General features: G+C 61.1%; 1 protein-coding gene across 1 annotated transcript; it reads right to left on the reverse strand.

The window, feature by feature from the left end:
- Positions 1 to 610: 610 nt before the first annotated feature.
- Positions 611 to 14,409, reverse strand: SDF4 (stromal cell derived factor 4). The gene is made up of 7 exons (XM_042950472.1): positions 14,320 to 14,409; positions 10,880 to 11,232; positions 7,145 to 7,281; positions 6,528 to 6,641; positions 2,803 to 2,961; positions 2,290 to 2,465; positions 611 to 1,217 (listed from the first exon to the last, which is right to left on the reverse strand). Exons 2-7 carry the CDS (start codon positions 11,182 to 11,184, stop codon positions 1,041 to 1,043), a joined length of 1,068 nt encoding a protein of 355 aa, XP_042806406.1. The 5' UTR covers positions 11,185 to 11,232; positions 14,320 to 14,409; the 3' UTR covers positions 611 to 1,040.
- Positions 14,410 to 14,450: the final 41 nt, after the last annotated feature.

Genomic DNA, 14,450 nt, shown 5'->3' on the forward strand with positions numbered 1-14,450 from the left:
CACAGTTCAATGCCCTCCGTCCCCAACGCCAGTCAAGCACGGGGCAGAGCTGACCCCCAGGAAGGACTGGGACAGCATGTGTGAGAAATGCAGGTCTGGTGGAACCTCAGCCAACATCGCTGTCCTGTCCCCAGGCCCTGACCACCGGCTCAGGGAGACTCCAGGCCCCCACAACCAGCCGGGCTGGGGGCTCTGAGGCCAGTCTCGGTGGACTCCTGAGTTCTCACCACCCCCCACCCCGGTCCCTCCCCTAAGGGCTTGTTCTCAGATCTTCCCTTTCTACCAGGAACTCCGGTTCCCTTGCCCCCCCCCCCCCCGGCCCCTCCCAGGGGGTCTCACCCAGGCCCAGGCTTCAGGCTCCTGACTTTAAATCTGTAGCCCACACCCTTGGCTTCCTGCGAAAGCCATCTCCCACGAGCTCCCAGAGGTCCCCGTTGTCGGTAAACACATCTGTCACATGCAGCCCCACCCGGGATCCTGGTCCTTCCCGCACCTGCCTGACCAAACTCTCTGTTCTCACCAAATCGCCCACCTCAAAAGCGCTAAGTGGAAGCCACCTAGCCACAAACGTTCCAAAATCATTGTACGGGCTTAAAAAAAAAAAAGAAGCTGGGAGAAAAAGGCAACTATATTTTAAAGTAAATTCGTAAGATTCTTGTCACAAGTGTTTGTGTTTTCGGAGACCGAGCGTCCTCCGCTCGGAAGGGCAGGCACCCCCAGCCACTGGCCACCGGCAGCACATTCGAGCACGAGCTCCACCGCTCGGTCTTTAAGGAGGCGGCAGGAGCCACGTTACTTCCCACAGGTGTGGTGAGCCCGCAGGGCGCCACTGTGGTCCGTGCCCTCGCACAACGGCACCCGCTTCCCAGAAGTGACACGTGGCAGCACGTGGGGCCCCACGCACAGGGGTGGCCAGCCCGTGGCGCGCCTCGGGGGCTCCGGCCTGCTCTGGCACAACTTTGAGGAGCCTGGACCCGGGGCCCGAGGGCGGCAGGAGGGAGGGAGGCTTCCGGGAGGGGCGGGCGGCGGGGGGCTCGGGCTCAGAACTCCTCGTGCACGTTGCGGGCATAGTCCATCAGCTTGCTGCCCGTGAAGAACTCGCTGTACTTGAGGACCTCCTCGGGCTCCAGGTGGTGGTTCTGGTTCTCGTCGGCGATGGCGATCATCTGTTTGGCCTCGTTAAGGGCGTTGTACTCATTCATGGGGTCCATGTAGTCCTACGGTGGTCGCGGGCACCGCGTCAGCGCGGCCCTGGCCGCCAGGGACCCCCTGGCCCGCCCGCTCCCCGGCGGCACTGGGACCCCCGGACCTCAGGTGCCGCTGTCACAATGGCGCCCAAAGTCCGCGCGTGGTGACACGGCTGAGAGCCCCCACCGAGGCGGACGCCCCCGCCCCACACGGACACCCGGTCAGCGAGGTCAGCACCTTGTGCCTCAGGCAGCAGCAGCAAGGCTGGAACCCTCTAACCAGCTACAAAGAGCAAGTCCTTGTTTAAACCCCACCCCCTCACCCCCCCAATGGCTGATAGCACAGAAGCAGCAGGAAGGGGACGGCGGCGTGTTCCTGAATGTTCTGGAAGGCACACACCAGGCTGGAAGTGGCTCAGGGCCAGGGAGCCTCGCCTGTGTGGGTGCAGGAGATTCACTGCCTCCCCGTCCTCGCCAGGGAGCCCCCACCACGGGAGGGAGGGAGGGGAGCTCTCTTGGAGCGCAAGAAGCTTTGAGTGGCCACCCGCGGCCTGGCAGTGGGGCGCGCGGGGCACGGACACAGGCGGAAACATGGACCAAATCAGCCACCGTTCGACCTGTGAACCACAGGTGTCCGTCCTCCAGCTATCAGCAAGGGAGCGGAGAATTCTGATGTGCGACGAACGAGTCATACAGCGATGGGGAAACAAGCCTACTCGGCACCAGTGAAAACACTTCGGGGGGAGATGGTGGGTTCCAACGTGGCCCACGGCCCCAGCGTCCAGCCAGATGCCCACTGGGGAGCGGCTTCTTGGAGCCTCGAGAGGCCAAGACACCCAGACACGCCGACCAGGGGGCACCCCGACCAGGGGGCAGGCACAGGCACCCCGCTCGAATCCCCTCTGAGTGCCAAAGGCGACCAGGCTGGTGGGGTGGACCCCCACCCCTGAGGGAGCCCGCTTCTAGGTGCCACTAAGTGACCAAGTGACCGGCCCCAGCCGGACCGGTGCCGCCTTCCCTCCCACTGCAGTCCCACGGGAAGCCTCGGGGCCCTGAGCCCAACCCCAGAGGCGCCCCCACGCCCCCCACCACCTGCGCTCACCTCCAGCTCCGCCATGGTCACGATCCCATCATGGTTGGCGTCGATTAGCTCCTCAAACTCCTTTTTCCGGTCTCTGACCCAACTGTCATCGATGTCCTGGCCCTGCTGGTTCTCCACCGTGCCCGCGGGCAGAGAGATGAACTCAGGCAGCGAGAGCTGCTTGTCACCGTCCTGGTCTGCAGGACAGAGGTGTGGACACTCAGACCCCAAGTGAGCACGGGACCACCCAGGCCCACCCAGAAGAAAGTCCATCAGACAGGTCTGCTGCCAAATTTTCAGCCTAAAGCAGAACAGGTGCGTCTCAAAACAGGTGCCCAGGAGCCCGGTGGAAGTCAGACGGCCCAGGGCAAGTCCTGGCCTTCCCTCACCAGGTGGCCACACAGCCTCCGAGACCCCCAGGCTGACCCCTGACGGGAGAGTCGCTGCAGGTGCCAGTGGGCCCCGCCCTCCAGCCCAGCTGCCCCTACCCCCACCCCCACCCCGGGGGCACCAGGGCCTCCGGCCAGGCCTCACCCAGGTCCCGGACAATCTCCTTGACCATGAACTTGAGCATGCCACGGCTGTGCTCGGGGTGAAGGAACGACAGGAACTCGTCCTCAGTCAGCAGCAGATCCGAGGGGGGGTTGTCCGCCTGGTACCAACGGTCCTTGAGGTTCTCCAGGACTTCCTGTGCTGAGAGAGGCACATCTGTGAGGACCCAGGCCCCCACGGCACCTGCACGCACCAGGAAAGCTCTGAGGTGTGCTGCCCGCAGAGGAGGGCCGGCTCAGGACGCTGCGGTAATTAAGCGAGGCCTAGCGCCCCTCCCCCGAAGGAGAGCTCGGCCCTCAGGGAGGCAGAGGGGGCAAAGCCCCCAGACAGACACAGACCCTCCCAAGACACAGACACAGGTCCCACAAGACACACACACATATGCCCCTGGACACAGATCCTCCCCACCAAATACAGGGGCTGACCCTCCTCCAGACACAGCCCCCGCCCCAGCTCACTACTGCTGTTTGCTCCTCGGGAGAAATGGAAAAGCACGGTGGAGGCTGACTCACCCTCCCCGCGCACCTACAGGAACAAAGCATAACCTTGTTCTTTTCCATCTGTTTCACGTGCGCCTTACACGGAGGGCAGGGCTCTGGAGGAAAACCCAGCTTCCAGATATGACTCAAGCATCCCCCGCACACTCTTGCCCCACCCCCGCTCTCCTTCCGTGGGAAGGCCCGCGGCCTCGCAGGCTCAAGGACCGTCCAGCTGGAGGCCAGGCGAGCAGGAAGGGTTCAGGCGGGAGGTGTGTCCGCACCGCACCACCGTCACCAGGAACAGGGACTCCCAGGCCTTGGCACATCACAACAGGGGAGACGGCTGCATCCCACACGGTACCCGTCGCCTCAAGTCTTAGCGCCTTCTGATGAACACAAGATCCCACGGTGGCCTACCCTGAATGGCGAATCCACTTAAAGGGAGGTGGGGTGACTGGCTCCCTCCTGCCCGTGTGCAGGGCCGAGAGGAACAGGGGCCAGCACACACTCGCCTGCAGGCTGTCAACAGCACCTGACCTGGAAAAAGGTCTGTGCGGCCAAAACCACTTAAGGGTCTTGAGATGAGGTCACCAGGCACTTAAGGTGGGCCCTGAAGCCAACAGCAGGACTCCCGGCAGAAGACGACACACAGAGACTGCGGCAACGTGACCACAAGCAGGGACAAGGAGGGAGGCCGGGAGGGAGGGAGGCCCATGAGCCCACAGGCACCTGCCGAGTGAGGGTCCCCCGAGGAGGCAGACCACCACGTGCGGACCCCCAAGCCTACCTCTCAGCCCCTGCCCACCCTCCCCCGGCCTCCGAGACCCTCGGCGCCCCTCCTCACCTGCAGTGCCCCACCGACACTAAAGAAGGGAACAGGGGCCTCGAAGACACGTGCTGAGGTGACAGAACTCACACCCCTGGAGGACAGCCCTGACCCCAGACACGGCCAAAGGAAAGGCGCTGAAGACAGACTAGCTCCCGAGAGCGGGCAGGGACAGGGGGCCTGCAGCCCACACCCCAGCGGCCACCCCAGAAGCTGATGCCAAATCACCAATGCTGGCAAGAGGGCAGAGGCCCCCCAGGATGCCCAGACACCTCCAAATTACACCTTCAGGGAACAGCCGGAACCACAGGACAAACCGTGGGAACACAAAACACAAACAGATATGAAAAAGGCAAACAACCATTTCAGAAAAAAACAGTAACATCCAAGGCACAGGGTTTAAAAAGGACAGAACTAAAATACTGGATGACGTCCTGGGAAGTGGGAAAGGCCGACTGGCGTCGGAGCGCATTCAGGAGCCTCCTCAGTGTTTAACTTGAGACTCTGCTAAGTTATACGTGCTCCAGGAACAGACTGAGCAGGAAAAGTAAAGGCATGAGACATTAACGAGGTGCCCGTGACAGGTGACCCCCAAGGAGATAGCCGGAAGGCTGGGAACTCAGACACTACCAGACCCTGCAAGAAAAGGAAACTACAGACTGGTGTCTCTCATGCAAAAATGCCCCACATCGCCTGGGTGGCTCAGTCAGTTGAGCGTCTGACTTCAGCTTAGGTCACGATCTCACAGCTTGTGAGTTCGAGCCCCATGTCGGGCTCTGTGCTGACAGCTCGGAGCCTGGAGCCTGCTTCGGATTCTGTGTCTCCCTCTCTCTCTGCCCCTAACCCACGCACATTCTGTCTCTGTCTCCCTCAAAAATAAACATTAGAAAAAAAAATTTTTTTTAAATGTCCCACAAAATATCAGCAAATTGAATCCAAAAACACAAGAATTATATCCTACGGCCAAGTGGGAGTTACCCCAAGTATGCATGGCTGGTTCAACATCCAAAAATCAATTAATGTAACCATCACATCAACAGGATGAGGAAGAAAAACCACATGACCCTATCAACACAGAAAAAGCATTACACAGAATCCAACACCCATTTATGATCCAAACTTCCAGCAAACCAGGAACAGATTAGAATTTCCTCAACTTGACAAAGAGCACCTACAAAAAACCTACAGCTCACGTCATGCTGAATGGTGAGAAACTTGACACTTTGCCTCGAAGATCAGAACAAGAAAAAGATGCTTTTCAACACTGTACTGGAAGTTCCAGCCAACGCAGTAAGATAAGAAAAGGAAATTAAAGGGGCGCCTGGGTGGCTCAGTCGGTTAAGCGGCTGACTCTTGATTTTGGCTCAGGTCATGATCTCGAAGTTTAGGAGTCTGAGCCCTGCATCAGGCTCTGTGCTGGCAGCACAGAGCCCACTTCAGACCCTCTGCCCCACCCCCACCGCCCTCCCCACATTTGTGTGTGCGTTCTCTCTCTAAAGTAAACAGACATTACAAAATAAAGAAATAAACTTTAAAAATTAGTTAAAAACAAAAAAGAAAAAAGGGAAGTTAAAGATACCCAGATTGGGAAGGAGGAAATAAACGGTCTTGGCTCACAGATGTCACAATTGCCTGTAGAAAAAATCCGGAAGAGCTGACAAAGACTCCTGGAGCCACTAGGCAATCGTATCAAGACCACAGGACGAAGGTTAACGCAGAAAGGCCATCACTTCCCTGCACACCCGCACGGAACACGGGGAATCGGGATTAAAGACTAAAGGGAAAATCAAACAGAGAGAAGGTACGGCTGCAGTCCCGACACAGGACACAGGGGTCCAGGCCTAGATACACAAACACTGGCACAGACAAGAGGGCCCACCGTTCATCTGGAGACACAACAGCAGTGAACACCTGTGGCCCAGGGGACACAGCGGCACCCTTCACAAAGCAGAGGCCACCAGCACGCTCACCAGCACAGCCGCGGACACGTGAGAGACCGTGTCACAGGCAGAAAGATGCCGCAGAGAAACTCCCACGCTTGCGCATCCACCAAGAGAAGACACCATGGGACAAGGGTGGGGACGGTGACCCACTGAGCGGAGGAGGAACAGGATATGCTGGGCCCCACAGGGGCCCCCAGGTGGGACGGGGTGGCAGAGCAGAAGGCAGTCACTAGGGAAAGGCGCCAGTGTTCTCCGGCCGCGCTCTAGAACTTGGCCAACACCCTAGTGCACCGAGTTTCTGTCCCTGAGGTTTTAAAGGCATGTTTGTGAAAGGCTGAGGGGCGGGCAGAGTTCTGCGCCCCACCTGCCTCACCCTGCGGGCCCTCCTCCTGGCCCAGACCCGCCCTCTCCCCGGCTGGGGTCCCCCTCACGGGCTTGTGGCAGGGCCTGGGCGCTCACTCTCCTCGTCGACCTTCAGCTCCTCGCCATTCTTCATCTTCTCCTCGACTTCTTTCTCGTTGTGCCCTTTGCTCACCAAAAACTTCACCTTATACTCGTCCCACGACACACGGCCTAGAAGCAAAGACCAACCGTTAGGGTGTTTGACGACGGACAGTTTTACAAAGACGTGAGCAGTAGAGCCTGGCCGGCACCGTCAGTTAAGCGTCTGACTCTCGGTTCCAGCTCAGGTCGCCATCCCATGGCTCGTGAGTTCAAGCCCCGCTGAGCCGTCAGCACAGAGCCTGCTGGGGGTTCTGTCTCTCTCTCTCTCTCTGCCCCTCCTCACTTGCGCAATCTCTCTCAAAATAAATAAGCGAACTTAAGAGAAATGGTAAAGGATAAATATGCGAGAAGAGGTACGTAACCGTTTCCAGACGTCAAGCAACTGAAGGAGCAGAAGCAGGGGAGCGGCCGGAACCGGCCCGAAGCCCCGGCCCGCCCCCTGCGCCCCGCCCTGCCCTCACCGCCGGGAGGGCGGTCTCTCGCGGGCAGCGTCGGCGGGCGCCCCCACCCCCCGCCCCTGCCCTCTGCGCACCGCCCCCTCCCGGCGGCGGCCTGAGCCCTGCCGGCCGTACCGTCGCCGTCGGGGTCCACGGCATGGAAGTGCACCCTGCTCTCTTCGATGGCCTCCCGGAAGTGCTCTGCCGTCTTCTCCATGATCCAGTGCTGCATCTCCTTGGCGCTGATCCTCCGGTCGGTGTTCACGTCGACCCTGCGGGCAGAGGGGCAGTGTCACACGAGGCCTCTGGAACCCGGCAGCACAGGTGGACCGACGGACACGAGGGTGGCTGGCAGGGCTCCACCGCCGTGAACAGGGACACGCTGGGGTGGATGGACTGGGACCCTGCTCGCGGCAGATGCCGAGGCCCGAACCAGAGCCGCGAAGCCAGAGCGGAGTCGCGCCTCGTACGCGGGTGCAGACGGCCAGCTGATGAAGCAGACGGGTAGCTGAGGCGCAAGCACGTGTCCACGTGTGTGCGTGGGCCAGCACGCCCCCGTGCAAACACGAGTCAGCGATGCTCACGCATATGCACCGCCTAGTGCACGCAAGTGCACACATATTAGCACGTGTGTGCGTGAGTTAACACACCTACGTATACACACGTTGGTACGCACGCACACGTTATCTGACTGCGTCCGCCAACAAGACCTCAGGCCGTGACATCTGCAGCAAGACGCACACCAGTGCCCGGATCTTGGCTTCTAAACACCGTCCTCCGGTAAAAGACACCAGGGCTCCTTGGAGACGTGGCTGCCGCTACGGCTGAGGCGGGCACACGACGAGATGAACCCGGAGCCCCCGGCAGGGCCACAAAGTAAGGCGGTGCCCCCGAAACAAGCAAATGAAAGAGCCCCCAACGGCCAGGGCACAACAACACAGTGCGGGGCTGGACCCCAAGTACACGACACACATCCACGAGTCCCTGCTGGTGGAGGGGACCGCTGATAAACGTGAGCACGTGGGGGAGACAGAACTCCTCCCTCCAGAATTCCAAATACTACAGCGGTTCTTCCCCGCCGCCCCCCGCACCCCCCCCCCACCCCGGTCCCGGGAGGGAGGACAGCTTCGTCCCCAGCCCCGCAGGGAGACCGCCTCACTGAGTGGCTGCTGCCCAGGAAGACAGGAGGGATGCCCGGCAGGCACCACCCGAACCAGATGACCGGCCAACAGGACCCCCTGATAGGATGTGACAAGAGGGCCACCTCACCTCTGGGGTGTCCTTTCCCCAAGCCACAACCCCCCTCTGACCATGAGAAAACACAAGAGATAAACCCGAAACGAGGGACATTCGACACAACACCTGTGCGGTCCTCCTCAAAACTGTCAAGGTCATGACAAAGCAAGACAGACAGCCACCCCTCAGAGAGACAGACGGGCAGCCAGCGTGTGAGCCCACGGACACTGTCCTCCCAGGTGGCAATGCGGCTGCCGGTCTGGTTTTCTGCACTTCAGGTGATGTGACCTTAGCATCGTGACCCCTGAGCAAGCGCCCACCTCTCCACGCCGCAGGCCCCTCGTGGCTCCAGGCACACAGGCCAGCGGGCGCCCAGGTGTGGCCCGGAAGGCCCCCACCCCCACACGGACATCCGCACACCCGGCCCTCAGAGCCCCGCCCGGTGTGAGATGCGGGTGGGGCCCAACCCCCAAGGGGCTCTGAGCACACGCCAGCCCTCACGGCCCCGGCCTGGCTGTGGCACCAGACTGCTCGGTATCGCTCTGTACCCACACCCACCTATGTGCCAACCAGCTAAAGAACTAACCCTCGACACTTACGGTGTGCGCACAGCAGGAAAGAGTCCCACCTCCCCACTGCGCGCCTTGCTCCTTCGGAACCTCGCTCCGGTGTCACGCACCTGCTCCCGGCACTGAGTCTCTGGACGACATCCCACCCTCTCTGGATTCTGCCCCATTGCCATCACCTGTCCAGCAGGCCCTGCCTGGCCCCTCTGGGGCCCCTTCCTCCCAGAGCCCTAGGCCCATCCACCAGACCCTCCAGGCCCCCGAACACGCAAAAGTGCCAAGGGCTCTAAGGCACAGAAGCCAGGCCAGGAAGCACCCACTGCTGCTTCAACAGCTGAGTTTGAACCTGTTTGGATGGAAGATCTCACAACAGGCAAGACATTCACAGGTTCAAAGTTCCCAGGGACCCCATCAGGGCCCTCAGGGCCCTCAGGGACCCCAGGGACCTCAGGACCCAGGGTGGGGCCACCCTCTCTCCCGAGAACGCCCAGGGCAGGCCTGGGTAGATCCCCTGGACCGGGTTTTTAGCCCAAAGACTGGCTGTGGGCATACACTTCGCCCCTGGCCCACCAAGTGGTGCAGCCCACCCTCCCCAGGCTGCCGGGAAGGTGGTTCTCAGTGTAAGGATGGGTACTCCCAACAGACTCCTGGGAAGAGCCCAGCGCCCTCTGCGTGAGCTGGCCGAATCACGAGCAGCGCCCACCTCTGTCCTCGGTCTCGGCCAGCCCACCGACGGACTGCCCCCAGCGGGCAGCCCACCTGCTGCTCCCCCTGCCCCCACCCCCACCCCTGCACCCTGCGCCCAGAGCACCTCACACCAGCGGGCCTCCGGGATCCACATCTCTCACCAACACCCATCCAGGGAAACCCCATCAGGGCACCACGGAGAGGAAAGAACGGGCACGCCAACCTTGCTGCCTCCTGTGGGTCGGCCTCCATCTGACCGCCAAGAAGGAGCCACCTGCCACTGGTGGCTCAGTCCCCAGCTTTCCTCTGCTCACTGGAAGCAGCAAAGCTCACTCCGGACGACAGCGATAAAATCTGTACGCTGGACGAGGCTCTGATGCACAGCTGACCGTCTCCGTCCTCCAGGGCGGCGTCTGAGGGGGCCGTGCGGGAAAGCGATGCCCTCTCTCGCCACAGCCTTCTGGCGGCTTCTCCTTTCTCCTCACCTCTGAACCCCCCAGGCCCTGGTCTGGCCACGGTCCTCTCTCTGGATCTGTCACCCAGCGCCCAGACTTGGCCTTCGACGCCGAGGACAGATGCACGCCTGCTGGCTGCTCCCCCTCAGCCCCGCCGAGGGACCGGGGCTCCTGACGTCTCCGCTCGGCCTGCAGGAGCATCCCACCCGCCCGTCCTTCCTTGCCTCCACCTGCGGCCGCCCGGTCTCCTCCCACCCACCCACGGGCAAAACCCACCACGCCCCTCAGCCCCGCTGCCCTCCACCTGTGCTCCGCCCTCATCCCACCCCGTCCCGTCCCGCGAGCAGACGGCAAGCACACAGCAGGTCCCGGGACTTCGTTCTCACCATGCCTGGGAAAGCGGGGTTTCTCAACACCCCCTTTCACAGACAAGGAAGCTGAGGCTAGTGGGCTCAGGAAACAAAGCCCAGTCCAACTGCCCGGGGCCTCCTCCTGAGCTCAGGCCCCAGCCGCGAGGCCCCTCACCTCCCTCGGAGGTTCCAAAGCCCCCAGGCCACGTGACCTCTGTGTGTGCTTGCAGCCAGCGCGTGTGGCCTGTGTGCGTGTCCACGGCCCGTGTGACACCTGTGTGCGCTCAGAGCGGCTCCCACAAGAGAGTCGGCCCCACGTCCCAGCTCCTCTCAGTCTCTCTCCCGGAACCGAGAGCCACGAATCCTGGGTCCTGGCACAAGACTGTGCCACCACGTCACCAATACCGTGGGAGCCCGGAACTCACCAGGCACGTGCTGAGGCACTGGGCCCCTGACACCTGGGGACCCCACCCAGCCCCAGCACGCGACCCGCCTGGGTTTGGGCCACAGTACGTGCCGGGTGAGCAGATCAGTCGGACTCTAACAGCCCCCCGCCCCCCAGGCCTGGGCGCCTACTTGGAAAAGATGACCATCAGCTTCCTCCTGCTCCTCCGTGGCTCCGCGTCCTCCTCGAACCCGTCCGTGTCCTTCCCCAGGAAGACCTCCTGGTGGAAGTCTTTGTTGAGGTGCCCGTCCATCTCCAGCTTCACCCCATTCAGGTGGTCCGGAGGCAGGATCTCCCGCTCCTCCCTGTTGCCTGCCCTCTCCCGAGCGGATGAGTGGTTGGCAGGCCGGGCAGACACATCCATCAGCAGGATGACCCCCAAGAGCCAGAGGCAGTGAGACGCCAGGCCACGGAGGGAAGCCCGCCTGGACGCCATGGCCACCTGGGTCCGGACTTCGGGATGTCCCGCAAGTGTGGCCAGGAGCTGGGGAGAGAGGGGCGGGACAGGTGAGGAAGCGAGGCCTGGGGTCACAGCCTTCCGCCACCCCAGACGCTGCAGAAGGCCAACCGCCCATGGCTGCCAGACCCCAACGTTAATGGTCTACGAAGAGAACACAGCCATCGTCCAGGGGAGCCTCAGCAAATACTTCACTGAAAAAGCGTTTACTTGCGACGTGAAACAGAAGCTCTGGGTTGATGGGTTCCGGACTAGACGTGCTACTTTTTCCTTTTCCAAAGATGCTGGGTTTCCGGCCCTTCTCCCTCCTACTCACGTAAAGCTACCCCATCTCAAGGGCTGCCCAGCACCACTAAACCTGCCCCTTTTCAATGCCTACAGCAGGTGTTCCCAAAACAGTCTCTCTCCACCCCTCCCGCCATCGACACTGACCCCAGGGACGTGGTAATTCACTCTCCGAATCCCAATTCAGTATTTGTGAGCTCTGTGAACTTGGCTAAGCTACCTGACCTCCCCTGCCTCAGTTTCCCCGATGTAACAGGAACACCCAGCAGCCCCTCCCCCACCCCGAGGCTTTGTGAGAGCTGAGCCTGGTGCCAGTGCAAATGCCCAAACCCGCCCAGCAGGGCACCAGCCCCTTCCCACCTTCCCACCCCGTGACCTCTGCAGATGCGCGCACACGTACACAAACACATGCATACACGCACATGCGTGCACAAGACAGATACGCGTAAGTGTGCTTATGTCCATGCCCACGCATGTACAGGTGTTTGTGCATACACACCTACACGTGTGCACCCACATATACGTGCACGTGTGTGCACACATCCTTGCTCGTGTTCACACAGGACCAAGACTGGCGCACCAGGAAGTCTGTCGTCCTAGGTATGCCTGGGCCTGGCAACGATGAAACAAGGCCACCTCCCTGTCCGTGTCACCACGTTAAAGATCCCGGGGCCACAAGCACTCACGCCTAGCACTCGGCCATCCCAGCCTCCTCCCATATCTGCTCCTTTGCCTGGGCCCTCCTGCTTTCCCTCACCCTCCGGGTGCCTCCAGATTCCCTTCTGGCTGGCGCTGGGACAGTGCTGCCCACTCCGTTTCCCACGGACACTTGCATTCCACACTTCCCAAAGAAGGCTCCAGCTCCTTCTTGCCCCTGACATAACCCGGTCCTCGCAGGTGCAGCTGAGACCCTCACCTCCTCCGGCAGTCTTTCCAGGGAGGAGCGGCAGAGGGAAGCCGCCAGTACCCAGGGCCCAGCGGTGGTGGCCCTGGACACACTGGCCACAGGCCAGGGTGCCCTCCCGCCGCCAAGCTGGGGCATATGGGGCTCAGGAGGTACAGCGCCTGCCTATGCTGGCCAGCAGCACAGCCACCACGCCCCAGCCTGAGGGCACACAGCTCGAGCCAAGGCTGGCCCGGGGGCACTAGCAGATGCCACCACTTGCTTCCTCGATGCTTCCCTTTGAGGCTACCTGCTCCTCACCAGCATTATTCTCCCGACACGTGATGCCTTGATGCACTAACCTTCTGAACCTGCGCACCGTCTGGGCCCTTCGACAAGCCCTTCCTCTCTCACCTCACCTGTCTCACCCCTCTGAGGGAGGGCCTCTCACAGGGTGGCAAACGTCTCTCTTCCCAGGCCTCTGGGGCCTGCGATCTCCCCACGGGCACGAGCGCCCGCCAGCTGCCCCATGGTACTCTCTGTGCTGTGACTGCCCTTCAATCACATCTACTGGAACGCCACACCCTCCCCCACGTCGCCATCCAACGGCCCTCACACCGTCTACACCCAGCAGGCACTCCACAGAAGTGAGCGAACACATACAGCTATTTCTGCCACATCGCAATATGCACGTTCCTGGACACGTCAGCGCAAAAGAGCGCACAATAAAAACACAGGGCCCATGGGAAGAGAACAGGGCACGTGACTCAAAACCAACAGGACTGTATGTAAACAGACCACGAGGAAGTGGTGCCTGGCAAGGAACCCACAGCTCTGGCAAGCAGGTCACGGGGGTATTAAACCAAGAGGAGATGCTCTGCGCAGGTGCCAAGGAGATGCCAGTGGCGCTGGCCTTCAGGTGGGCCCGGGAGGAAATGCAGCCTGCCATAAGCCAAGACCTGTAGGAGCCTGCAGCCACCAAGGTAGGGAGCCCCCGACGCAGGTGCTCATGCTGGGTTTTCTTCCCATGGCTGAGGACGGTTTCCTTTCCTGCTGGAGTGTGACTCCAGTGCTGCATCCCAGCTCTCCTGGCTAGGAAAGTGTCCTGCAAACCCAGAGAGCTTTCCCCTGACGTTACTGTCACTCTCCCTGACTGTGGCCATAAAAACACATTGCGTCCAAACAGGCTGTACTTTGCTCCTTGAAAGAGCAAAATCAACCGTGCGCTTATCTTCATGGGTAGTACACTACGTTCTGTACAAAAAGTAACGCCAAGATAACTGAACGGACATCAGGAAGTCAAGTGAAACTTCCTCCTCTCCGCTTACGACAGTTACCTATCTTGGTAAGCACAAAAGGAGCAGCGCGGCTGAATATCTCAGTCAACTGCTCAGTTCCTCGTCCCCTGCCTGCCCCACCAGAATGGGATTTCAAAGGGCAGGGGGCTTTGCCCCCTTGACTAGGGAGTCGCCGTCCTCTAGAAACGACGTCAGGGGAGGGTGTTAACGCCGCCCCAGGGTGACCAGCTTAAGTGGAGGCGACACTTCTTGGCCATCCTGGGGTGTCCGTTCAGGCGAAACTAGATCTCTTGCCGATAAAAACGCGAACCTTATTCTCACAGCTCTGTTCCGGTTTTTGGAGTCCCGCTAAGAGTGTTCCTAACACCTGCCACTGGCTGAACCGGAAATCAAGGGCTTTACACGCATCATTCCAAATCTTCACCAAGCCCTACCAATTAGGGCACCTTTTACAGAGTAGGAGAGGGAGGTCACCTCGCTGGTAAATACCGGGGTCCACCCCACTCCCCTGCCGACCTGTCTCCCCCAGCCTCAGTTCCCCGGCGGCATCCGTCGGTGTGGGCGGAGAGGACAGGAGCCCAGGGTCCAGCGGCCCGAGGGCGCGTCTGCGGGCCTCCCGACGCCCCCCGCCCCGGAGCCCTCACTCACCGGCCTCCCTCCCCTCGCCCAGGATCCGCCAAGCGGGGCCCGAGCGCCCGTGACGCCTCCGACGGGACGCGCCTAGGCCGCGGCCATCTTTCTTCCGGGAAGAGGCGGACCAGGAACGGCGCGCGCTGGCG

This window comes from Panthera leo, chromosome C1, assembly GCF_018350215.1.
Source record: "Panthera leo isolate Ple1 chromosome C1, P.leo_Ple1_pat1.1, whole genome shotgun sequence".
Classification (NCBI taxonomy): domain Eukaryota; kingdom Metazoa; phylum Chordata; class Mammalia; order Carnivora; family Felidae; genus Panthera; species Panthera leo.

Coding starts and splice junctions, on each gene's coding strand:
- SDF4 (XM_042950472.1), bottom strand. CDS start 11,184: ATGGCGTCCAGGCGGGCTTCCCTCCGTGGCCTGGCGTCTCACTGCCTC. Junction 7,282..10,879: donor CTGATGGTCATCTTTTCCAA/GTAGGCGCCCAG, acceptor CTCTGCCCGCAG/GGTCGACGTGAACACCGACC. Junction 1,218..2,289: donor TGACCATGGCGGAGCTGGAG/GTGAGCGCAGGT, acceptor CGACCACCGTAG/GACTACATGGACCCCATGAA.